The sequence below is a fragment of the Lethenteron reissneri genome, chromosome 9, assembly GCF_015708825.2.
Source record: "Lethenteron reissneri isolate LAM-NWPU_2019-01 chromosome 9, ASM1570882v1, whole genome shotgun sequence".
NCBI classification, from domain to species: domain Eukaryota; kingdom Metazoa; phylum Chordata; class Hyperoartia; order Petromyzontiformes; family Petromyzontidae; genus Lethenteron; species Lethenteron reissneri.
In genome coordinates, this window is record NC_083787.1 from 10,437,775 (window position 1) to 10,465,741 (window position 27,967).

General features: G+C 52.4%; 1 protein-coding gene across 4 annotated transcripts in view; it reads right to left on the minus strand.

The window, feature by feature from the left end:
- LOC133340218 (adenylate cyclase type 2-like) overlaps positions 1-27,967 on the minus strand; it is a 56,449-nt gene that overhangs the window by 16,965 nt on the left and 11,517 nt on the right. Inside the window, exons 1-8 of one of the 4 annotated variants that reach the window (XM_061548253.1) lie at positions 23,691-23,784; positions 8,522-8,718; positions 5,805-6,008; positions 4,889-5,050; positions 4,372-4,521; positions 2,978-3,123; positions 1,406-1,517; positions 427-554 (exon numbers count right to left, since the gene is read on the minus strand). In XM_061548253.1, coding sequence (XP_061404237.1) covers positions 427-554; positions 1,406-1,517; positions 2,978-3,123; positions 4,372-4,521; positions 4,889-5,050; positions 5,805-6,008; positions 8,522-8,704 — 1,085 coding nt within the window. In that variant the 5' untranslated portion in view covers positions 8,705-8,718; positions 23,691-23,784. Of the gene's footprint in view, positions 1-426; positions 555-1,405; positions 1,518-2,977; positions 3,124-4,371; positions 4,522-4,888; positions 5,051-5,804; positions 6,009-8,521; positions 8,719-18,509; positions 18,830-18,875; positions 18,897-23,690; positions 23,785-27,967 lie in introns of those variants that run through there. The other 3 variants (XM_061548254.1, XM_061548252.1, XM_061548247.1) reach the window with 3 other exon arrangements.

Sequence of the window (27,967 nt, forward strand, 5' to 3'; positions counted from 1 at the left end):
CTGGGGTTCGTGGTGCAGTGCCTCGACCACTACGCTACCGCTCCCCACGCACGCTCCGAGGGATGGCGCCGCTCCCTCCTCTTGGCACGAGCGCTTCCCCGGTACGTGGCCGTGGGCGTGGCGATGCGCCGACCTCGCAAGGCTCAGGGTGACCCGGCCAAATCTTGCTCACTCCCTCTCCTCTCCCCCTTGTGAGGAATTGTCGTCAGTACCTCTTTCTTTTTCTCTCTATCCCGATGCTTGTCCCCTTGCCTCCGTCTTGCTCTCTCTCCATCTCTCCCTCTTCCTGTGCCTCTCTCTCCCCATTAGTCTCTATCCCTGTGCCTCTCTCTCTCTCCGGGTCCGTCTCTCTCACTTTGAAATTCCCTTCGTTTGCGAGCCTCTCCTGTTACCTCTACCCCTCTCTCCCTGCTCTCCCCCTCGCACCATATCGCCTGGCACATGTTGAGTCCCATGCGCACGCAGTTGTGCGCGTGCTCTCTCAGCGGCATGGGCAGCCCCGACACGCAGTAGTAGCAGTCGCCCAGGATCTTGATCCGCATGCATGCGTTCTCCTGCACACGGCCGAGCAAAGCCCACACGTCATCACACATTACGCATCACTCGCTTGCCCCCGCTCGCCCGCTCGCCCGCACGCCCGCTCGCTCACTCGCTCATATCTTAGTTCAGTTGCAGGTTCATTTTGCATGGTCAATACCACTGCTGGCCACCTTTGTCTCCCAGGGGCGCCGTGGTCGAGAGATGTTAACTTCCTCGCCTAATATGCAGGAGGTCGTAGGTACGATCCCGACTCTGACGCCTGCTGTATATTTGGAGTTTGCGTGTCTCTCTCCCCGTGGTCACGTGGATTTTTCTCCGGGTCCTCCGGTTTTTTCGTCCACATTTAGAAACACGCGTTTAGAGTGTTTGGCTGCTACTTCGTTGAGCTACCAAATGTGAAAAAGAGCTCTGAAACTCGGTGAGCCTTAGCTGGTAAGAAAATTGTAGGTGCTGATGTTTTGTACACCGCACCAGCTACTCACACTTCATGCTCAATCGACCACTCACCCACACAGTGCCACAAAGACAAAGCTCCCCCGTTTAGCTTGAACAGACTGTTGGACCAAGTGCTGTTAGCGAGCGCCATTGAAGGCCTGACACGGCACACGAGGGGGTGGAGGGCCAGCACCACACCTGGCCATCTTTGTCCGTCCACTAACGATGTTTACACACTTTATCACGTACTAATTTGAGGCTGAGTCGACCTAGGGGAAGACCAGGAACAGTTCAGATAGTCGTGACTGGTGTTGGCCGTGAGCGAGAATCAAACGCGGGTCGCCGGATTCGTAGCGCAGCGCACACACGCATGCCCACACACGCATGCCCACGCATGCCTACGCATGCCCACAGACACGCGCGTGCGCACCTTAGCGATCATGTCGAAGCGGCCGAAGAGCTCGTTGAGGACGCCCACGAGCTCCGCCGCCGTGCACACGCTCGCCAGCTGCGTGAAGCCCACGATGTCTGCGTACAGGATGCTGGGGGGGGGGGGGGTTGAGGGGGGAAAGGGGGGGGGCAACGCGCAGTGGTTATGGGTGGCAGCGTGGGCACACACGGGGGTTACTTAGCGGGCGGAAGGGCGAGATCTCGGGCCTGGCCGTGGCCGGCAGCAGTGGCCCAGGCATTGAACTGGACACGGGGAGGGCCTGGGGACGAATTAACGCGCCCACTGCGGATATAACGAGCGAGCGGATGGACGAGCGAATGAATGAATGCGTTAATTAACTAATTAATGATTTATAACTAAATTAACGACCAAAGGTGTGGATTTTAGCGTGACCATTTACAGAGGCTTGGGCATTAGGAGAGGCATTAGTCGTAGAGGCATTAGTCGTATGGGCATGGTCGGGTTCGTGAGCCGTAGGGGTACAGACACAGGCTCACTGGCGTGGTCGTAAGCAGGGACTGGCAGCAGAGGACCACTAACAAGGACATGCCCTCCGCAAGTAACTGATGTCCGCCATAGTAATGTGGAATTTCCAATTGTTAATGTACTCAAATTAGAAATGTTGTGGGTTTACTCCCCAACACACCGATGTGCTAAAGTCATAACTAATTGGCACGTTCTGTTTAGGTGACTTTACCTACCAATTGGCTGTGTCGGGTGGTGGTGGGTTTAACGACACCTTCACATTTACGCGTTCTAACCCAAAAAAACTTTATCGTGGATAATTTTCAGCTTTGTAACAGGACTGTAATTGGAAATTACCACCACCCCATGCTAGTTAAACCCACTCAAGACTTGTATTTGCATGCACGTCATTACAAGAGATCTCTTATGTATATATAACAAAACAACTCGACACATGAATCAATAACATTACCTCTTATTATTATTATTAGGTCTGTCCTCCTGTAACACCACATTTTCATCACTCAAATAGGATATAACGCGATGGATGTATTAGAAAACACATTTTTGATAACGCAGATACGAATTGGATAAAACGCGATTGAGCGAACAGAACTAAGCCGTGCGAGTATTAATAAGCGGTGGTACGGCTGCCTCTGCGTAGCATCGCACGAGGCAGCTGCTGGATGCGTCTAGACGCTACCCACGCGCCTGAGGCTTTGTTCAGCCTGCGTGCGCATCTCGCGTGTGAGCATGGACTGTGCTTTGACCCTATATTCTATGTGATTTATTATAACGCAACATTTCCATAACGCGGTGTTCTTTAGGAACGCAACCACCACGTTATGGTAAAATAGACTGTATAGTTGTAATCTAAAGGCCACACACACAGCAGTGTTATTTACAAATGTGTTGACGTTTTGTTGTTATTGCGAGCCGTCTTCGTGCACCACTGCCAATGCAGCATCTCCAAATAATTCCTCGCTCATTTCGTCGTCTGCCCTGACCCCCTTGGCGATGAAAATTCCACATTACTATGGCGGGTGACGGTTACATTGTTATGGGAACAACGGCTGGCGGGCGCACCTCACGTCCTTGTGCCGCTTCACGTAGAGGTTGTGGAAGTTGGACTTCTCGAGCCATGGGGTCTGGGGCCCACGGAACTTGAGCAAGATGTCTCCCTTCATCTCCGACGCCACGTGGGTGGGGATCACCGACAGCAGCAGGCAGTCCTGGGGGGGGGCGGGGGCGCCGGCAGGGGTGGGTGGGGTGGCATGTGTGTTCATCTCTCCATCTAAACCAGCTCAAGCCTCCCGTAAAAACACCCGACTTCTGTGTGGTCACCCCTACTCTGAATGCCTCCCCTCTCCCCACCACCGCCTGCTGTGAGAACAGTCGCCGCTCCTCCGTGCAGCTCACTTCTACCTCGCCCATTCCTTCCCTCTTCTTCCTCTCTTTCCTCCCCTCTCACCACCACCACCACTCCACCCTCGTCATTCCTTCTCCCCCTTCCTGTACCAGCGCTCTTCCTTCTCTCTCCCTGCCGCTCATCTTGAGCCGTGGCCCTCCTCTTTGTCTGACTTGGGGACGTCCGACCCAGCATCCCTTCCTTTCCCCCTTCCTTTTTCTTAATCCACGCATTGCACCCTTGACTCTCCTGCTCTTCCCACGATGAACCATGGGTAAAGAAGATTCATGATTAGAATCATAAAATCAAGCTGTAACGCGGGCAGTATTCACTCGCTCTCGAGGAATGAGCGACTCAGAGGCGTGAGGAGAAACCACAGACAAGTGGGAAGGCAGCAACAAGGCGGTGAGCCGGTGCGAGCAACAATTCATGGGTGTTCACATGTGGGAGGAAACTGGAGCACCCGGGGAAAACACAAGCGCGTGAGGGGGAAACACTCGATCCCATACAGATGGAACAGGCGTGGTCTACATTTGTTGAGATACCACATTCTCCTGGCAAGACCAGGGTAGGACTCTTCCTCGACACCCACGAGAAGGGAGTTACACAACATTCGTGCGGCGATCCACCAACCCTTGCCGCTGCCTCCACGGTGTTGGGTTACAGACAGCCAAGTTCAGCGTAGCTGCCGCCACCACCCCCACCACCACTACCACCGCTGCCGCCTGGCTGGGTCACGCGACACCCAACCCGTACCGGGTCCGGCTCTGGCCCCGGATGGTCAGTGGCGCAAACCACATGATTTTCAAAATCGCCTAAGTTCACCAATCGCCTGCAATTGCTTTGTCCACATCTGAGCACGCAATTGCGTACCAAGGAAATTAAACAGCATATTATTCACTGACCGACAGACCGGCCAATTGACCGCCCGCCCGCCCGACCAATTGATTGACCGGCAAACCCATCTATTGACTGAACGACTCATTGACGGACCGACAGATTGACCGATTAACCGACTGACTGACCGATCAACCGACTGACTGACCAATCGACCGACCGACGGTGCCCACACCTGTCTGCGCTTCTCAGCCTCAAGCTGCGCCTTGCTGTACACGTAGTTGTAGGTCTCGCTGTAGGTGTGCCGCAGCGCCAGCTCTACCATCCACTTGTGGTAGGCGCCGACCAGGTTCCCGCACACAAAGATCACCGCGTTCGCCACCAGCTAAAGGTCACGGGGGTCATGGGGGTCACAAGGAAAGAGGGGGGGGAGGAGATTGCAGTGTGTAGAGGTGTGAGCGGCGTGCGTGGCGGTTGTGGTGAGGAGTGTGTAGGGTTCTGAGTGGCATGGTGGTGGTGGTGGTAAGCAGCGTGCGTGGTGGTGATGGTGAGGAGTGTGTAGGGTTCTGAACGGCGTGGTGGTGGTGGTGAGCAGCGTGCGTGGTGGTGATGGTGAGGAGTGTGTAGGGTTCTGAGCGGCATGGTGGTGGTGGTGGTGAGCAGCGTGCGTGGTGGTGATGGTGAGGAGTGTGTAGGGTTCTGAGTGGTGTGGTGGTGGTGGTGGTGAGCGGGGGCCGGGGGCACCTGCTCACCTGCCGGGCCAGGATCCCGCGGTCGGCGGTTCGCAACCCCACGTAGATCGCCGTCGTGATGATGTGGGAGAGACACGTCGCCGACCCCGCGATCACCGCCTCCCTGAGCCTCAGTGGCAGCATTGTATAGCTCACGAAGATGATGTAGAGGAAGATCCATACCTTGGAGGGTGGCAAGAGAGATCGAACATGATACGTGTGTGCGTGGTCCGTTTGTGTCTGTCACTGCACACTCCTCTTTCTTTGTCCGTCTCGTGGGGAGCGGTAGCGCCACGATTAGCACGCCGAGCTACGAACCCGGCGACCTAAGTTCAATTGCCGTTCACAGCCAACACCAGTGACGGTTATCTGAACCGGTCCATGGCCTCTCCTAGGTCCACTCAGTCTCAAATGAGTACCTGGTGTCGTGTGTAAACTTCACCACTGGGGAGACAAAGGCGGCCGGGCGTGGTGTTGGCCACCCACCCCCTCGTGTTCTGTGCCAGCCTTCATAGGTGCTCGCTATCAGCACTTGTCCTCACAGTCTGTTTTCAGGCTCTACAGGAGAACTTTGTTTGTGTGTGTGTGTGTCTGTGTGTGTGTATCTGTGTGTCTGTGTGTGTGTGTGTCTGCATGTGTCTGTGTGTCTGTGTGTGTGTGTCTGTGTGTCTGTGTGTGTGTATGTGTGTGTGTCTGTGTGTCTGTGTGTGTGTGTGTGTGTCTATCTGACTGTCTGCGTCCGTCTATGCATGTCTTTTTCTCTACCAATTTGGGGGAGAGGAGAGAGGCAGTGGAGTGCGTGGAGGGCAGTAGAGTGAGATGAGAGGGGAGAGGCAGGAGAGTGCGCGGAGGGGAGTAGAGTGAGATGAGAGGAGTGAGGTGGGCTAGAGGCGACCCCAGGGACGATCGCAAATCCAGCGAGTCCGCTCCCCCTCACCTGGTCCCAGGCCGAGACCACCACTCCGCTGCTGAACATGAAGAGGAAGGCCCCGGCCATCATAAGGGCCCACACGACGACGGAGGGGAGCGGGGCGGAGCGACGCAGCGAGTCCCCGAAGCACGCGACCAGCGGCAGCAGCAGCATGAAGATGGCCAGTCCAGCGCTCACCGTGGCCAGGAACATCACCTGCATGGACGGGGTCTGCGGCCCACGGGGTAAGAGGGGGGAGGGTAGTGCGGAGGGCGGCGGGGGGTGGGCGGGTGGGAACCAGAGTGAGCAGGTCAGGGAGGGATGCATACGGGACACGACGTTGGGATAAAACCGCGGCAAATGAGGAGGCTGGGTGGCTCGGAGTGTCAGAGATGCAGAGCCGGCAACTGCTGAGAACCTGGGTTCGAATCCAGGTTCTCGGCCGCCCACGACGAGACCGTGTTCTCAAGTGAAGCGAGTTTGATGGTCTCAGCCTGGTCACCGGTGACTCCCATAGAGACCCACAGACTCGCATGGAGACCCACAGGCACACACTGAGACCCACAGGCACACACTGAGACCCACAGGCTCACACAAACTGAGATGTGATTAATCAGCATTCTGAAATGTAATGAGTTGATAGTCGTCCCAGCCCGGATCACCAATTTTTGCACAAAAAAACATCAAATTAAATTTGTCTCTGCGCTTAATCTGGATAAACTCCAGCACAGAGGATAACAATGGCAGTTTGACTGTCGTGCAGCAAACATTACTCTCAGTGGCAAGCCGGGGGTGGGGGGGGGGGTAATGCCACCGCCTTTACTGTGGCACTTGAAGACGGGATCTCAGAGGTAGCTCTGTGGGATCCGCCTCTGTGGGCTGTTCTCTCATACCATGCGTTGCACAGCGGTCGAAAGGGTTCCGAGTGGATTCTCTGTCCTGTGACGGTACGCAGATCGCACAATTTGACTAAAGATTGTGTAAAAAGACAAATACTGTAACAACAATATAGCGATGAATACGAGCTCAGTGAGAAATCATAACGAGCTGTGAGCAATCATAATGAGCTCCGCTAGCGCATGAGATGCCCTCCTAAAATTTCCATTCGAATTACGAATGGAAATTAACAAACATTTCGAACCCGTGTACAAAGGATCGAGTTTCCTGTTCATCGCCGCAGTCTCTGCGCTTCAAAACAACAGCAGCGATACCTTCATGATATACCGCCACGCGATCGCCAGGCTGCGACTCCCGCACCACTCCCTCTCCCCGGGAGCTTTTTTCCGAACTCCCCGATCGATCGTGTTTCATTCCAGAGGCAAGGATCTTCTCATTGTTACCGCTCGGGCCCTCATGCCGGTTTCAATTTCCCTGCTTCGGGACTCTTTTCCCACGTCACCGCTCACCTCCCACCCAGGTCTCAAATTCTCCCACCTGCTCCGAACAACGTCAATCCGAAACTTCCGTCAATAACTCCATGACCATCACATGAAACATATAAGTAATGTATACACACGGAGAAACCAGACTCAAAAAGTCATAGAATCACAATGAGAAACCCATAGACTCTTTCCTCTTTACATCGGTTGATCTTCTCTGTAAAGCTGATATTGATGCGGAGCAACACAGACTCACACAGAGACATGCAGAGAACCAAATACTAAAACCCATCGTCTTACACAGAGACCCACAGACTCAATCAAAAACAAATGAACTCACACAGACACCCATAGACTCACACCACAGTGACCGGCAGAAAGCCATGGACTCAAATACCTATAGAATCACATTATAATCCCATAGACTCTTTTCCCATCTTTGAGTCGAGGTTCAAGACCTTCCTCTTCGCATCTGTTGATCTTCTTCTCTGTACGGTTGATGTTGCTATAGAACAACAGCTGTAATTTTACATCGAGGTGGTTCGAAGGGGCAAGATGATTGCAGTCAGGAGTAGTGGAGCGTTCCATCGCTGCGATGACAATGCCTGCTCATCCTCCTCCATGCTTGTGACTGGGGCATTGAGTCTACGCCATAAATCCCATGGTTCCCTTCGAGGTGACCACAGTCGCACGCGGAACAGATCACGGAACACAACACGAGTGAAGGCCGACTGTAGTGAAGGGCGCGGGCACGGTGACGAGAAGTTAACTGCCTCGCCTGGTTTACAGGAGGTCGTGGGTTCGATCTTGACCCTGACGCCTGCCGTATATTTGAAGTTTGCATGTTCTCCCCGTGGTCGCATGGATTTTTCTCCGAGTCCTCCCGTTTTTCCCTCCACATTTATAATCCACGTGCATTTAGAGTATTTGGCTGCTATACATTTCCACTTAATAAGCTACTTCGTTGAGCTATCATTGGTGATGGCCAGGTCGCTTCTGAAAAGTAAAGTGAATACCTCGGAGTGCTTTACCTGGTAAGATAAAAAAAAATCGTTTAGTTTGATTTGTATATATATTTTTAAGTGATTTGTTTACCTTTCCTACACTTTGAACTCCTATCGTGTTTTGCACTGCTTCCTGTTGGAACGTTCTGACCCGCGCCTGCTGGACATCCGGATTCCTACAGCATCCCGATCAATTTCCACGTGATGATCAGCCAACTTCGTTGCGCCGTCATTCGCGACGGTCAGGCCGCGTCCGAAACCGAGCCACATGGCTCAGTCGTGGGCATCACCTGGTAACATAAAATTTAGTTGATAGTAACGGAGGGGGGGAAGGGTGGAGGAGGGTGGGGGGGCTCTCTACCTTCTCGGTGGCGAAGGTGAGCACGAGCAGAGCGAGGCACGTGGCGGCGAGGATGAGCAGCAACGAGAGCAGCAGCGGCTGCTGCTGGCTGCCGCGGTACGAGCGGTAGAGGTCGCCATGCTCGGCGATGAGCGCCGCCGCCGCACCGCCCCCCCGCACGCTGTACTTGCGGCGCAGAACCATGGGGGTGGGGGGCACTGCGGGTAGTGGGGGGGAGAGGGCGGAGGAGGAACAGAAGGAATCATCTTCGTATGTTTATGCAATATTTTTTATCACGACTCCGCCGACAATTTAATTTGACGTACAGTGACACTCCGATTGACGTCTCCCCCCTTTAACGCCGCTTTGCAGAAAACGTTGTCGCTTTATTACGAACAGGGCGACGTGGCTCGCTCCGCCTGAAGCCACGCTTACGTCGCCGACAGCGTCGTCCGTCCTTTCTCGTAGACGTCGCCTTCTCAGCCCTCGCCTCCGTCGTTTCGACATTCGCCGTCGCACTTTTCAGGAACGCATCCCCGACGTAAACCGGGGTATGACTGCAGATCCTCGTCTGTTTACACAGCTTTTAAATAGTCACTCTCTATTCGTTTATGGTTTCCGTAACTTCATTTTGTAGTTGTGCTGTGATCGGACCAAATCTCATCTGCCCGAGCCAACTTGCGCTACGGGGAATGTACGGTTAAACATTTAAATCTGTTTCTGAAATATTTGTTAAATTTTTCATGCACCACAGTTGTTTCTGTTCTGATTTCTATTTCCTTTTTTGCTGTTAATTTATTTTTTATTTGTATCGCTTTGGTCAAGTTGCTTCAGCAGGTCACTCTAACCTAGTCTCTTGAGTTTTTAACTTCATAAAGGTCATTATCAAGGTCATCATCATCAGCAGAACCTTTGCAGCAGCAACAAAAACAGTCTCTTGACCATGATGTTCAACATCACGACCATCATCATCATCACCATCAGCAGCAGCTGCAGAAGCAGCATCGCCATCATCGACGTTATGCAATTTGTAACACGTGCGATATTTAACGGACATAAATGACCGTGTGACTCTGGCGCAGAGCCACAAATTGTCGCTCGAAAGCCAGACTAGAGAGGTGTGGGGCCTTTTAGAAAGAGGTGGGCCTCATCATCACCATCAGCATCCCTTCTGACCCCACCTCGTACGACCACAGCATACTTAGCAGCAGCGTCCCAATAAGTAGCGTCACCATCATCATCACCACCACCACCACCGGTATTTGCAGCCATCACAAATCATCATCATCATCACCACACTCACCCGTGATGATGATGGATGTTAAAAATGTCACGGACAGAATAAGATGTGTCTATATTATTATTGTACTTAGTTTTCCAGAACAGCCACAATTGTCTAAAGTAACACATGAGAATAATTACAGAAAGGCAAAGTTTGATTTCTTGGACATGAAATGAGAAGACAAGACACGGAATACGACTGTAGGTTTTGACCAGGAACATCGTACAGTAGGTATCACAAGAAGCCTGGGAAGGCAGCGAATTAAGAAGTTACAGAAGCAGTCTTGATTTGAAGCTTTCGTGACTGCAGGAATCCATACTCTTTGGTTATTTCGGTAAAGTCACGTAGGTAGAAAAATAAATAATAGATCACGACGTTTTGATCGCAACACAAGCAATCATCATCAGGTGGGACAACAACGGCAAGAAAAAACTGCTGAAATAGAAGCAAATTGAACTTTTGGATGCAACTGGGAGAAGCATCTCATGCAGAGTTGTTGCGTAAATATCACGGACAGGGCTACCCGAAAGGAAGGAGGCCAATAATGCCGACGTCTCTGAGAAAGGCCACAGTGAGATGTGGCCTTTAGAGAACCTAAGACATATATATGGCAACGTTACAGGCAATGGCCCTGCTTCACATCACAAACATGTGTGCGCTCATAACGACGGGAACCCCCGCACCCAATGGCGGAGCCAGGATTTTCAGGTGGGGGGGGCAACCCCTCCAGCAATGAAAAATGATAGAGGAGTTGTTAGCAGGTAAGGAGTTGTTAGCAGGTAAGGACTTGTCCCTTGCTTTTTATTCGACGCGTGTGCAATGATGGTGCAGCCATCAATCGAGGGTCGAATTCGAACCGCGTCGTGTGATCGGCATCGCGCTCGAAGTGGTGTACTGTATACGCAACTGCGCACAATTCTGTGAGTCACTTATAACTGCTTTGCCGTTACTTATTACCAATTCAAGACTATTGTCCTATCATCTCATAGAATCCCTGGCACATCATAATATGCTACACAGTGGCAGTGGGGGTCGCAAAATGCCTATGTATTACTAAAAAACCCCAATGATCCGATCAAAATTAGGGATTTCGATCGGATCATTGGGGGGGCACGTTCCACCCCCACCCCCCACTGGCTCCACCAGTGCCCACACCCCATGTGGCGTCTCCACTGCGCACCCCACGGGACGCTATTGTCCAATTTCAAATGTGAAATTGTAGCTGTTGCTCTGCATCTACATCATCCGTGCGACAAAGGTGCCCCCCTCCCTCCACCTCCCTCCCCGCCCTCGTAAATGCGCTCATTTGTCGTGCAAGCGGCGCTCCCTTTGATGTTTACTGCTGCGCGGACCTTCACCGCTCCCCACTCCCTGCACTCGCTCGCTCCCCGCGCCCGATTATTACTAATTCGAGACGGGGCCAGTGGTCACGGCCCACCAAAGGCAAAGATCCCCCGTATAGCCTTTAACAGCCTGTTGCGGCAAGTGCGGTGAGTGAGCGACACTTATGGAAGGGGAGCACGGCATATGAGGTGGGTGGCCAGCATTGTGCCTGGCCACCTTTGTCTCCCCAGTGGCGATGTTTACACACTGGACCACCAGGTACTCATCTGAAGCGGTGTCTACCTCGGGGAGGCCCCCGGGGACCGGTTCAGATAGTCGTTTCTGGTTTCGGCCGTGAGCGGGAATCGAACTCTGGTCGCCAGGTCCGTAGCGCGGTGCGCTAACCGCTGCGCCACCGCTCCGCCACCAAAGTGCCCCTGCTAGCGTACGACTCGCCAGTAACGTCTGGCCGACCCACAGCAGAATTTCTTGAACACGCCTGGCTCCTGCTGACGAGACCCAGAAGGTGGAAAGCAGACCAGGGGTTTCCTTTGCTTGAGCAAATGCTGCTGCTGCTGGACTATATTGGTCCGATGTGTGTTTGGAGAGCATGCTGTCATCCTGCTTCTGCTATTGTATGCTCTGAAGAAGGGGCACTGCTCGAAACGTCGCCAGTGAGATCGATTGCAAGTCCTCGTGCTTGTTGGGTTTAGTTTGTTGTCCTTTAAAACCGCACCTCCGATTAGCACGGTTGGCTACGTACGGCGTGAAAGAAGTTCAACACAACATACATGATCATTGCAGAATGGCAGCTGTCATTCGTCCAATATGCGATAAACGGGGAGGGGGGATAACAAACAACGTTTCGGGCAAAGCCCCCCGACCGCCCATTTATAGCAGACAGATCGGCTTGATTTGTACCTCAAATGAATCTCTCTGCGATGGAGAAGGGAGATTTCCCGAAGCGTCTTACACATTGACCGTCTTTCTCGCTTGCAAGGCCACAGCGTTCATGACGAACGCATGTCGAGTTTATTTTTTTGGAACGCCAATAAAGGCTGACAAAAGCAAATGCATTCGAATTTATCACGTGGACACCTAACGCAGAGTGTGTATTTGCTTTTACTTTCACCTCCTGGTGTCGATAACCAAACGGATAAGGAAGAATCTATGTCAATGAACCCCCCCGCCCCTCCCCCACCCCCCTGCCCCCCCCCCCGACCGCTCCCCACCTGCCCCCCCCGACCCCTCCCCCCCTGCCTCCCCCGAACCCGGCGGCCCGAGTTCGATTCCCGCTCATGGCCGGTGACGATTATTTGAACCGGTCCTGGGCCTCCCCTAGGTCGACTCAGCCTCAAACGAGTAAGTGGTGTGGTATGTCAACATCGCCACTGGGGAGACAAAGGCGGGCGGCCGGCCGTGGTGAATCCAAGTCCATGGCGAAGTCGGGTAGTAAAGCTAGTACAGTATTTCATAAATCTTGTGTTCGGTAACTTCGGTTATATACCTTTCTGATTCGGTCTCGGTCGAAAGTGTAGTTCAACTTTCGGTTTCGGCCGAAAGTCAATTTTCAACTTTCGGTTTGGTATCGGTTTCGGCCGAAACCAGAAATTCAGTTTCGGTCGGCCTCTAGTCTCAACCCGAATCAGTCGGGCGACATCTTTTCATAGGCTGCATAATGCTGCGTGGAAACTACCCGGTCTGTCACTTCGCACGAAGTTTCGGGTCTTGTCGGCCACAGTCATGCCCTCCCTTCTCTATGCTTGTGAAATGTAGACCCCTCTAATGGAAAATCTGCACCAGTTAGAAACATTCAGGCTGGCCAGCCTACAATCCATCCTGGGTTTAACCAGGCTGGATTGTTTGTGGAGCTCATCAATCCTTGAAAGATCTGGACACAGTCCCATTAGTGAGCTCCTCCGGCAGGCAAGGCTGCGTTGGCTGGGTCATGTTGCCCGCATGCCCAGCCACTGCATGCCCAAACAGCTTCTGTTTGGCCAGATAGAGGGGGCTAAACGCCCATGACATGGGCTGGAGAACAGATTCACTGATGCGGTACAGAAGGACGTGGAGCTGAGTGGACTTGCCGAAGACCGGTATCAACAGTGTCAAGATGGGCCTCTGGAGGAGGCTCGTGAAGGACGCTCTTGGGTAGTTGGAGGCCGTCGCCCTCCAACAACAACTGAGGGCAGAGGAGCGACGCTCACAACGAGTGGGGTGCTGGGTGGATAAAATGCAGCAGGTTGACACGGTAGGGGGTATAGGTCGTGCATCTACCAGTCATCTCAGTCAGCCAACCCATGGCACCTGGGTCTGTCCCGTGACCTCTTGTCAGCCAGCCTCCGACACTTCCCGTGGCATCAAAGTGCACCTGGCCTGGCACAGGCGCCGTGGTGACGTCACCATCACTTAGTGGCGAACAGCGGGTATTGGCATGTTTTCGTGTGTTAATGTGTATTTATTCGTGTACTGTATTAGTAATGGCGTGTTAGTGTGTATATTTTTGTTTGTCTTTGTATTCGTGTTGAAGTGTATGCCTGAGATTGGGTAGCGGTAGTGTAGTGGTTAGTGCACTGCGCTACAAACTCAGCAACCCGATTCCCACTCAAGGCCAACACCAGTGACAATAATCTGAACCGGTCCTGGACCTCCCCTAGGCCGACTCAACCTTTAATGAGTAGCTGGTGCAGTGTGTAGTAAACATCGCCACTCGGGAAACAAAGGCGGCCGGGCGTGGTGCTGACCCCGCACCCCCTCTCATCATACAAGTCCGACTCGCGAACAGCACTTGCCCCAACAGTCTGTTAAAGGCTACATGGGGGATTTATGTCATTGTACTTATATGTTTGTGTGTGTGTGCGAGTGTTGGGAGCGATAAGCCAGTTTCGTTTCAGCCTCACAAACCGAGATCTGTTATCGCGGCACCAGCTTCCCGCAGATGCGGCGAGCTCACGCGGCACACGAGCACGCAGCCCAACCATGATCGGCACCAAGCAGCACCACCACCACCACCATCAGCAACAACAGTAGCACCATGAGCATCATCAGCCGCAGAATCAACAACAGCAGCAGCAGCATCATGAGCAAAATCAGCAGCAGCAGAATCAGCAGCAGTATCATCATCATTATGAGCACCATCATCATCACCATCATCATTAGCAGCGGTATCAGCATCTTAAGCATGATCATTATCAGCAGCAGCAGCAGAATCAGCACCATCTTCACCGGCATCATCGTCATCATTAGCAGCATCAGAGTCAGCACCATCAGCAGCAGCAGCACCATCAGCAGAAGCATCAATATCAGCAGCATTTCCTACATCATCACCATCATACTCATCACCATCATCATAGATCATATTAACCCGTCATCTTCACAATTGCACCAGAGCAGTGATGATGTAGCACTGCCTGTTCCCGTTACAGCCGACTGCTGTGCAGTAGCACTCGAGTCGGGGTAGGGTTCGCGATGCAAGTTGATTTTGTGTGACCAGGTGAGACTTCAAGAGACAAGGGTGGATGTCGGTTTGCTAGAGTGACCTGGGCCACTAAAATGCCAAAAGCAAAACGAATAAAAACCAAATAAAAGCGAATAGAAATCGGAGGCAAAAGCAAACTGGGTTGTCGCATGAGAAATCGAAAACATTTCACGAACATGAATCAACGTTTAGTAATAAGTTCCCCTGAAGCCTGAGTCAGCTCGTGCAGGTTGCGTTTAGATTGATCAGAGTACAGTCACAAAATTAAGTTACCGGGTTAGTGATTAGGGATACAGTTATGGAACTGGGGTATGGTTAAGAGTTCGGGTGGAGTTAGGGGTATGGTTAGGGTAGGAGTAGGATTAGACAATCGGGTTAGATGTTAGGATTAGGGATAGAGTTGAGGATAGGAGTAGGGTCATAGGGATAACATGTATTGGGGGTATCAGAATCTTTATTTATCCTGGAGAAATCCGATTAGCTATTAATCACAGATGTGATGGTGCAGGGTAGGGGTCACTGCACACTCATGGTTAGGGGTTGGGTTACGGTTAGGATTAGGGGTATGAGGGGTAAGATAGGGGGTTGGGTTCGAAATACGGTTAGGCGTAGGGTTGGGGATATGGTTCGGGCTAGCCGTTAGAGGTAGGTGTAGAGTTATAGGCTAGGGATAGTAATATTGGTAGGGGTTATGAGTAATTGTATTGTTAGTAGGGGTATGGCTTGTGGGTAAGCTTAATGAGTATGGGTATGAATAGGGGTTAGGAGTAGTGGTATGGTTAGAGGTAGGATTAGGTTAGGTGTAGGGGTATGGATATGGGTTAGGAGTAGGGCTGTGGCTAAAGATCAGAATAGAGGTTCGTGGTTATGAGTAGTGGCATGGATAGGGGTCAGGAGTTAGTAGTAGTGGTATGGTTAGGTTTAGGGGTAGGGGGTGAGGAGTAGCGGTAAGCATGGTAGTTAGTAATAAGGGTATGGTTAGAATCAGGGGTAGGAAAATGTGGTTAGGAGGAGCAGAATGGGTAGGGGATAGTAGTTAGTAGTAGGGGTTTGTTTTGGATTCGTGGTGGGGGTTAGTAAATCAGAATATTTATTTCTACTGGAAGAATCCGATGAGTTGCAAAGCTCTTTTTCACAGAAGTCCAGTCGCGTTACGAGTAGCGTAATGGATAGGGCTTAAGCCGAGGGAGAGAGGCATCGTGGTTATGGCTCCGGCGTTGGCTACGCTCTGCCCGGCAATCTCCAGGAACACGAACACGCAGATCCCGTGAACTCGCGGGGATTCCCCGTACACGAGATTTCTTTTTTTTGCGAAAGGTCAAAATGGCAAAACTAAAAATTCTACAATTTTTATGGAAGCTTATAGGCTGCAGAAATCAGCATCGACTTTTTGTTTTAATGGTCCACCCATTTAATAAGGTAAGCACCCGACAAAAGTCATTATTGTCATCATCATTAGTTTTGCGTACCAATGAAATCGATCAAAATAAAGGGTCACCCAACACAGACGAAACCTCGCCACATTCGTCCGCCAATAACTTGACGAATAAAATCGGACTCACTCACTGCGACAGGCCCGACATGTGGATCATTGTAAAAGTTTACGACAAACCCGCCGCTGTAAGTCGACCGACGGAACAGACAGTCCCGCTATTATTGCACCGCAGAGGACGTTCGCCTCGACCCAACAGCTGTTTCTACAGCTGTCTAAAAGGAGGAACGAGGAGGGGGTCACAGTCAGGGTGTGACTGTGATCCACCCCCCCCCCCCCCAAGTCCTCTCTGCCACCCCCCCTCACTCCCCCCACCTATCATTATGAATAGCCGAGACCACAACCCCACACTTCTCGCCAAGAACATTTGTCAATTTGCATGGCCACATCGCGATGTTAACGACAGGAATTTGCATTGCAGCAACATTGTAACGGAGGTGTGCAAAGTAACTATTCGGTTATGTAAGATAATATTGCCTTTAATTTTTTTTTTGCAAATCACGTGTTGCATTTTTTTAGTTGGCAGCAGAAGCAGCAAAGGCAGCAGCAGCAGTCACCATCGTTCCACGGCTGGTCAGAGCGGGGCTGCTCAAGGCGGGGAGGCATAGACGGAGTATAGTACAGTCCAATAAATCCATGGTCACCCATCAAAAGCAACTATCCAAGCTCACCCCTGTTTCGTTTTTGGAGACCTTTGCGAGATGGGTCGCATCCCCCCGGGTGATTTGGCCACAGGCAATGTGTCGACATTGTCGTGAACGTCATCAGCCATGGTCAATCCACCGCTGGATGAAGGCCCCACCATCTCTCTCGATCTCTCACGGTCTTGCGACGTAACATTCCACCGAGCAACCGCTGCACACGGGAGCTGTACACGAGCTGCGTCGCTCCATCTCCGTGATACGTGTCAAATCGTGCGTGTGTGTGTACAGCACATTGCGGCTAGAGAACTATGGAGATAGCGCACACGGGGACAGGACACGAGAAAGACAATACAGACGAGACGGTACAAACAAGATGGAACAATCGACTACATATGAGACGGACGACGCAACATCGTCAACAGCACTGATACCCATGTTGGAGACTCCAGACTGAGCATCTCATCTCATCCACATTTTGAACCACCAGCACCACACTGCAGACAACATTAAAGATAAAAATCCCCCGAATAGCCTCAACAGACTGTTGGGGCAAGTGCTGTTAGCTGGCACCTATGAAGGCTGGCACGGCACACGAGGGGGTGGGTGGCCAGCACCACGCCCGGCCGCCTTTGTCTCCCTAGTGGCGATGTGTACACATTGCACCGGGTGCTCATTTGAGTCGCTCTGGGGGAGACCTGGGAGAGGTTTAGATAATCGTCACTGGTGTTGGTGGCGTGAGCGGGAATCGGTATTCGGGTTCGCAGCGCGCTAACCGCTCCACCACCACTCTCCCCACAGGCAACATCAATACACCCACCTCGATTTGAAGCTTTCGTGACTGCAAGGATTCATATTCTTAGGTTTTTTCGGTAAAGTCACGTATGTGACTTTACCGATTGCTCACTCACCACACTGCAGGTCACCACACTTGGTTTCCTGGCTCTTCCCTCGTGGGTTTCACTCTGAAATTCCCTCCCATCATCATCGTCTCCCCCCTCCCCAATCAAGCTCTTAGAACAACAATAACCTCGCTCTATTCAACACACGCGTTCATAACTCTAAACCATTACAAACTGTGAGATGTTGCTGTTGGTTGCTGGACCGCTTGACATACTGGACCATTGGGTCTATGCTGTTAAAAACAAAACTAATAGCATTGTGACAATTATTCCAGTCTCTGCGGGATGATAATTTACAGGCTTAAATCACAACCGGTGGTCATTCCACACACGTCACGACGCCAAATATCAATGTATGTTAACCTATTCATACATCTATATTTGTAGCGTCCTTTTGAACTTTAAAGGACAAAAAAACTACGAAGCGCCCTTTGTCAAAACACTTCCAGATGAAGGTCTCTCTGCCCCATGCCGTGTCGATCGTCGAGGTTGTTTGACCATACTTCACCAAGGTGGTCAGTGCGTGTTGGTGGACAGGGAGCACAGGGACTGGTGCTGATATCACTGATGTTAGCCACCAGATTGATATAGCGCACGCACAGAGGAGTCCTTCGTATAGCCACACAGATTTAAGAGCGCCCAGTGTCATTGAGCGAGCGCACCTACGAAGGCCAGAACGGCACACGACACACACACACACGTCGCAATGATTTAAGGCTGAGTCTACCTAGAGGAGGCCCAAAACCGGTTCGGATGTTCGTCACCAGTGGTGACCGAGCGTGAGCGTAAATCGAACTCTGGGCGGCTGGGTGGGTTCGAAGCGCAGCGCGCTCACCGCTGCACCACCGCTCCAAAGACGAACACACATGCATATGCAGCAGCCCCACTCACCTGCAATGCAGGTGTCGATTAAGGGTTTGGAACGAGAAGGGAGAAGCCGTTAGCTGGCGCGTGGATGATGTCTCCTATTTCCAACACCCGTGCTAATGACAGATCTCTATGAATGTGTGTTGTGTGAATGTGTGGGTGTATGCGTGCTGTGTTTGTAAGTATATTTCTGTGTATCTATATGGCTGCGTGTGGCTATGTATGTATGTACTTGTGTGTCTGTGAGTATATATGTACGTATGTATGTGTCTGTTTATGTACGTGTATGTGTCTGTTTTTGTACGTGGATGTGTGTGTCTGTGTCTTTGTGTATTTGTCTCTGTGTGTATATGCGGTGTGTTAACCACACCACCCCCTCGAATGGCTTACCGGCCTTTCAATAGGCGCTCGCTAATAATGAAAACGAACAGCGACAATTTACACTACAGTACCAAAATCAGGAACACTTTTTGTAAAATGACACGCGTGTGGGCGTGAGTCAGTGCGTGTGTGCGTGTGTGTGAGTATATAAGTGTGTGTGAGTGTGTGTGAGTGTGTGTGGTGTGTGGGGGTGCCGTTAAGAACAGGAAGCTTTGTGGTTCCCCCCCCACCCACACTTCACGTCTCCCCTTCCTCATTCTCTCCACGGCAGTAATTTTTACCATAATCTCTGGACTATAAGACGCGCCGGAAAGTAAGACGCACCCCCCAAACTCGCGTCCCCGCTTCAACAAAACTATACAAAAAATCTGGTCACACGCACACCGGATTATAAGACGCACCGTCGATTCATCACCATCATCTATGGTTCATCCACTGCTGGATGAATCCCTCGACAAGTCGTCGCCATCCCCTTACGATCCTACCATGCAATGATGGAAAGCCACCAGCAGCACCTCGACAAGAGATGATTTTCATGGCTTCATGTCCTCGGGGGAGGGCCCATTCCTTGGCTGCCACTCGCGAGTAACAGCGAACATGCCGCTCGCAAAGCCACCTCGTGCATCATCGAATCGCTCACATGGGATCGAACCATTTCTAGATTCGCATATGGCGCTCTGGAATGATTTAACTTGACACCTGTAACCACTCGGGGCCACTACATTCTCCACATTGTTACAAAAGTCATCAATTCTTGCATCGACTCGTGAATCATCCATTCTTAGTGGCAATGTTCTACGCCGTTGTTCCTCATTGCAAGGCCCGCGGGCCACTGATGGCCGCTGGTGGCCTTCAGTGCGGCCCCCAACAATACACAACACCCCCAACCGTCGTGCAGTCAAACCCAACGATGGTTTCATGTGCGGCGGCCCCTCGCACCGATGATGTCTCATCGGCGTGAGTGGCCCCCCTCTGAACATGAGTGAAAGACACGACGCTATGCCAGTGGTTCCAAACCTTGTTTGTTTGTTTGTTTCAACCGAGTACCCTCCCCCCCCCCACCGTGGCTGACCCAACACAATGCACATCAATATTTTAACCAATTGTCCATTTCGTGGGGTATCCTAACTGGCGCGTAACTGCAAGCGAATAAAAACAAACATCAACGGACGCTCTGCACGCGTGGAGTAAATGATGTCGCACTTATCCGTTCGGCCCGTGATGGCAAATCCTCGTCACTGCCCCTCCATTCCCCACCCCCCCCCCCCCACGAGTGTTATTCCAATTGTGCTTATCGGGCGTCATCATAGCAACAATATCAACTCGTAACGCTGCGCCCTCCCGAGCACAGGATTCGGCCACTCACGGAGACCGCAAAAGGACGGCCCAGAGGCGCCAGGAGGAGGAACCGCAGACGAGCAAAAAGGTAGCAAGCAGCAGTCGACACGACGCTACCAACAACTGCCCAAGCTCTCGGGTCCTCTATATATGAAGGTGTTTATTATACATGTCGGCAGGGCCGGATTAAGATTGTGTAGGCCCTCTGGGCTACAGGTACTATGAGGCCCCCAGTAATACTTTCAAAGGGAAAACAAAGTGAAAGAAAACTAAAATGTATTTTTACAAGGCTTATTCACAAATTAAATAACTTTCAACTCCATCTCTGGCGGCCCTCCAGGTGGCGGATGCCCCTTGGGCTTGCAGCCCCTAAAGGACCCGTGCCTTAATCCGGCCCGGCGTGTCGGAGGAAAAACCCGAAGCAGCCGGATAAAAAATAACCCACGCGTGAGAGGGGGGGGGGGGGCAACCCACGCTCTCCCTATCGCACACACGAAAAATAACATTGCCTTAAAATATACGGTATAATATGCGGCGTTTTGGGTTATGGCTTTATTTATATGTCACATACAGACTGAACGGGGTTATCATTCCGTTAAGACGAGTTATCCACCCAAACAGCACATCACGCCGTGTTAGGAGAACAAGCCCGCGGAAGACGATATCACAAAACTACATCGGAGATGCATAAACATTAACACGGAAGTGAGTGGGGGGTGGGGGATGAATTGTCACGGACAAACGTGCCTTTCATTGTGACTGCGAGCTTGGATTTAGCCAAATTAGTGATAAACACATTTTAATGAGACTAGGTGTTTGTACAGTTACTCGACCGGTGCCTGAACTGAGACCAAAGCACAACCTTGCACTGTGACGTGCAAGAACCCGGTGTGATCACGGGTGGCAGAGACCAGGGCTTGAACCCAGGAAATCAGCGGAAGCCGACTCACTGGTTAGGACCACTGAAGCCACTTGGCCACGAAACGTCAAGAGAAAATGTTGATAATCTGCTTGTTTGAACGCGTTATCACCTGAATTGAGTGTTTGAGGCACGTGAATAAACGGCAGTATCACTACGATCGAATGTTAGTTACAGAACCCGTGAACTTCGCTTGGTGGTGCCACCCTCACACTCATGTTGAGGACTCGGTCTGTCACAGACTCTAGTCTAATCCACACTGTTCAACCACTACCACCACCACAACAACAAACACACTTACTCATCCACCACACTACATCCCATCATCACACTCTCACTACCCCGTTCAACCACCACCACCACAACAAACACACTCACTCATGCACCGCACTACACTCCATCATCACACACTCACTACCCCGTTCAACCACCACCATGACAACAAACACACTCACTCATCCACCACACTACAACCCATCACTCACTCACTACCCCATTCAACCACCACAACAACACACTCACTCATCCACCACACTACAACCCATCATCACACAATCACTACCCTGTTCAACCACCACCATGACAACAAACACACTCACTCATCCACCACACTACAACCCATCACACACACTCACTACCCAGTTCAATCACCACCATCACAACAACACACTCACTCATCCACCACACTACAACCCATCACACACTCACTACCCCGTTCAACCATCCACCATCACAACAACACACTCACTCATCCACCGCACACACTCACTACCCCGTTCAATCACCACCATCACAACAACACACTCACTCATCTACCACACTACAACCTATCACACACACTCACTACCCCGTTCAATCACCACCACCACAACAACACACTCACTCATCCACCACACTACAACCCATCACACACACTCACTACCCCGTTCAACCACCACCATCACAACAACACACTCACTCATGCACCACACTACAACCCATCACACACACTCACTACCCCGTCCAACCACCACCATCACAACAACACACTCACTCATGCACCACACTACAACCCATCACACACACTCACTACCCCGTTCAACCACCACCATCACAACAACACACTCACTCATGCACCACACTACAACCCATCACACACACTCACTACCCCGTTCAACCACCACCACCACCACAACACCACACTCACTCATCCACCACACTACAACCCATCATCACACTCACTACCCCGTTCAACCACCACCACCACAACAACACACTCACTCATCCACCACACTACACCCCATCATCACACAATCACTACCCCGTTCAACTACCACCATCACAACAAACACACTCACTCATCCACGACACTACAACCCATCACACACTCACTACCCCGTTCAACCACCACCACAACAACAACACACTCACTCATCCACCACACTACAACCCATCACACACACTCACCACCCCGTTCAATCACCACCATCACAACAACACACTCACTCATCCACCACACTACAACCCATCACACACACTCACTACCCCGTTCGACCACCACCACCACAACAACACACTCACTCATCCACCACACTACAACCCATCACACACACTCACTACCCCATTCAACCACCACCATCACAACAACACACTCATTTATCCACCACACTACAACCCATCACACACTCACTACCCCGTTCAACCACCACACTGCAGCTCACAACAAAGATCCCTCGTGAAGCCTGAACAGGCTGTTGGGGCAAGTGCTGTTAGCGAGCACCTATGAAGGCCGGCACGACACACGAGGGACTGCGTGGCCAACACCACGCCCGACCGCCTTTGTCTCCCCAGTGGCGACGTTTACACATCGCACCAGGTACTCATTTGAGGCTGAGTCGACCTAGGGGAGGCCCATGACCGGTTCCGATAATTGCCACTGGTGTTGGCCGTGAGCGGTAATCTTACACGACCGCTCCCCACGCACACTCAAAGTCACCCACTCGCTCACCCACCGACTCACCATCCACCGACTCACCACCCACCGACCCACCCATCCACTCACCCACCAACTCACCCACTCGCCCACTCACCACCCATCCACTCACCCACTCATCACCCACTCACTCACCACCACTCACTCACCATCCACTCACCACTCACCATCCACTCACCACTCACTCACCATCCACTCACCACTCACCATCCACTCACCACTTACTCACCATCCACTCACCACTTACTCACCATCCACTCACCACTTACTCACCATCCACTCACCACTTACTCACCATCCACTCACCACTTACTCACCATCCACTCACCACTTACTCACCACTTACTCACCACTCACCCACCCACCCACTCACCCACCCACCCACTCACCACCCACTCACCCACTACTCACTCACCACCCACTCACACACTCACCCACTTACCACTCACCACCCACTCACCCACTCACTCACTCACCACCCACTCACCCACTCACTCACCCACCCCCCACTCACCACTCACTCACCACCCACCCACTCACCACCAACTCACCCAACCCACTCACCCACCCACCCACTCACCACACTGCAGCTCACCTCACTTCTCAGTCCGCTTCTTCACTCGCACCGCTCCGCTGTATAATTATTCACACTCCCGTCGTCGTCGTCATCATCGCCGTCTCTTCACCCCCCGCCGCCGCCCCCAAAACTCTTAACAACAACAATAGTTTTGCTCAATTAAAGAAACGCGTTAACGTTTAGCTTAAAAAAACAAAACTTGCTGAGAGTTCGATTTGTTGCTAGCCGCTTAACGACTGAGGCAGATGTGCACATGAACTCTATTTGTTTTTAAAGATTAACTTAATATGCAACTTACGCGACTACCAATCCATAACGCCGTGAGTGGTACACGGACTCGCCTTTGCCAATGCACAGCTGGATGAACGCCTGCCCACGACGCTCGAGTCGTCGATTTGACCATACTTCACCCCGCCGTGACGGCGCCGATTTCTCAAGCGTCGGTGGCTTGGCGCTGACGTTGCGAGGGCACTCGGCCATGAGAACCACGGCCACCCGAGTTCGACTCCACACCACGGCCACCTGAGTTCCACTCCACACCACGGCCACCTGAGTTCGACTGCACACCACGGCCACCCGAGTTCGACTTCACACCACGGCCACCCGAGTTCGACTCCACACCACGGCCACCCGAGTTCGACTCCACACCACGGCCACCCGAGTTCCACTACACACCACGGCCACCCGAGTTCGACTTCACACCACGGCCACCCGAGTTCCACTCCACACCACGGCCACCCGAGTTCGACTCCACACCACGGACACCCGAGTTCCACTCCACACCACGGCCACCCGAGTTCGACTCCACACCACGGCCACCCGAGTTCCACTCCACACCACGGCCACCCGAGTTCCACTCCACACCACGGCCACCCGAGTTCCACTCCACACCACGGCCACCCGAGTTCCACTACACACCACGGCCACCCGAGTTCCACTACACACCACGGCCACCCGAGTTACACTCCACACCACGGCCACCCGAGTTCCACTACACACCACGGCCACCCGAGTGCCACTACACACCACGGCCACCCGAGTTCCACTACACACCACGGCCACCCGAGTTCCACTCCACACCACGGCCACCCGAGTTCCACTCCACACCACGGCCACCCGAGTTCGACTCCACACCACGGCCACCCGAGTTCCACTCCACACCACGGCCACCCGAGTTCCACTCCACACCACGGCCACCCGAGTTCCACTACACACCACGGCCACCCGAGTTCCACTACACACCACGGCCACCCGAGTTCCACTCCACACCACGGCCACCCGAGTTCCACTCCACACCACGGCCACCCGTGTTCCACTACACACCACGGCCACCCGAGTTCCACTACACACCACGGCCACCCGAGTTCCACTCCACACCACGGCCACCCGAGTTCCACTTCACACCACGGCCACCCGAGTTCCACTACACACCACGGCCACCCGAGTTCCACTACACACCACGGCCACCCGAGTTCCACTACACACCACGGCCACCCGAGTTCCACTACACACCACGGCCACCCGAGTTCCACTACACACCACGGCCACCCGAGTTCCACTACACACCACGGCCACCCGAGTTCCACTACACACCACGGCCACCCGAGTTCCACTACACACCACGGCCACCCGAGTTCCACTACACACCACGGCCACCCGAGTTCCACTACACACCACGGCCACCCGAGTTCCACTACACACCACGGCCACCCGAGTTCCACTACACACCACGGCCACCCGAGTTCCACTTCACACCACGGCCACCCGAGTTCCACTACACACCACGGCCACCCGAGTTCCACTACACACCACGGCCACCCGAGTTCCACTTCACACCACGGCCACCCGAGTTCCACTACACACCACGGCCACCTGAGTTCCACTACACACCACGGCCACCCGAGTTCGACCCCACACCACGGCCACCCGAGTTCCACTACACACCACGGCCACCCGAGTTCGACCCCACACCACGGCCACCCGAGTTCCACTACACACCACGGCCACCCGAGTTCGACCCCACACCACGGTAGCCGCCATCGAATCGCAAACGTGAGCCGGAGAGGGCTCGATAATTATCGCTCACATTTAACAACAACATCAACAACAACAACAAACTCTTTGGCTCTTTCGGTTAAGTCACGTAGGTATAAAATAAATTAAATTAAATCACAACGTTTCGGGCGCAACACAAGCATCCGTCATCAGGTGGGGCAACCACAGCAAAAAACAATTTGCTGAAATTGTTTCAGCAGCGCCCTTGTGCCCACTTCAGCAATTGTTTCTTGCTGTGGTTGTCCCATTATTTTCTACCCACGTGACTTTACCGAAAGAACCAAAAAAAGAGTATGGATCACGACAACTTCAAATCTAACATCAACAACATCAACACAAATCGCACAACGTGTACACAGACACGTACGGAAAAAAACGCAACCGCTTTCTGCATTGATGTGCAGTGTGCAGGATATATCTACAGTAGGCACGCTGTATATCAACGTGCATACATTGTGCATGACGAGACGGTGGTGTCGCGGGTCGTAACACGCCCGGCCGCCTTTGTCTCACCGGTGTTGATTTGCTGACTCACGGCGCCCCCAGGGGCACAACCAAAGGCCCCATGGCGCTCCGGGCGATAATTTGAGTGCCGCGTAAAATCACAACGCATCACCCACAACACGGACTAACAACCACAACGCATCACCCACAACACGGACTAGCAATCACAACGCATCACCCACAACACAGACTACCAACCACAACGCATCACCCACAACACGGACTACCAACCACAACGCATCACCCACAACACGGACTAACAACCACAACGCATCACCCACAACACGGACTAGCAATCACAACGCATCACCCACAACACAGACTACCAACCACAACGCATCACCCACAACACGGACTACCAACCACAACGCATCACCCACAACACGGACTAACAACCACAACGCATCACCCACAACACGGACTAACAACCACAACGCATCACCCACAACACGGACTACCAACCACGCAAACCTCAACGTACCCCACTAAGCATCTACCACAGGTTTACCGCACTGTAAACCAAATCCATCTCATTCGCGAAGCACTCCCCCTTCTTTTGGGGTTGTTTTTTGTTTGTTTAAAAAAAAGCGAACCCAAAAATAGGGAGAGGGATGGAATTGGAAACCCCGGGGAAAAGTCCATCCCGTCAAAGGCCAACGAGAGGATATCATTTCCAAAGTCATTAATGACACACACACACACATCACCGTTTTACCTCTGACAGATTCCCTGCAGCTATTAAACTACACTGTCAACTTAACTTTTGTTTATTTTACCAGTTAAAGGCCCACTGAGCTACCATTGTGACTTTTGATAAGCGTCCTGGCTATCAAAAATATCAGCTCAACGGGGGTGGCTTATCATGCGTGGATATTTTATAGCAGCCGAACACTCTAAAGGCGTGATATCGCTTGTAAATGTGGAGCTTTGTTGTTTTAGCTTGGCAAGGTTAGAGCGACAATTATTGCTCAGTAGCAGCGCGCGTGGGCAAGTGCAGTGCCCCCGAGCGGGCAATGTGTGTGCTGCCAGGAAGGGACATTTCCTAAAACGTCACCTGTTATAAAAATGTACTTTATTTAATATTTTAAGACCACTGTTATTGACGAATGTATTGACTTTGCCTGGATTTTTTTTTAAGAAGTGTCACTTTGAAGTGATCTCAGATGAAGTTCTGTGACATCTCCTTCCGCGGGGCCGTTCTCGCTAACACCGTGTGACGATGGCATTGTTTGCTGCCAGAGTCGCGAACTTACCCCCACCATCCGCGTGACCGTGTCATAGGGTGTTGCCGAGATCACAGCGATTTCTATAGATGCATGGGAGGAACGGGAGGTGGTGGGGGGTGTCTATGGGCTTTTGGGGATGCCGGTGAATCGCTCCGCACCCCACCACCTCCACACACGTACACACACGCTAGACCAGCCCGGGTGCATTCCATCCAGCAGCTACGGCACGATCACCGCTGTGGACTCAATCGCTAAACTCCATCCCCTCCCCGTTCTCTGTGCGGTCACAATCGGTCCCCGAACTCCCACCCGCTCTCGGCGAATGGGCCCTTTGCGCCAGGTTCTCTCGATGGTGCAAGATTCCGAATGACCCCCCCCCCCCCCCCACATTCCTCCTCTCCCTTAATTCATCCGTAGTCTGGCGTCTCAAGCGTCTCTCCGGTAACCTTTGGCCTCCGTCCCGTGCAGCTGCACCGTCTGCACACTCGACAGCGACCGCCAACTGGGTCT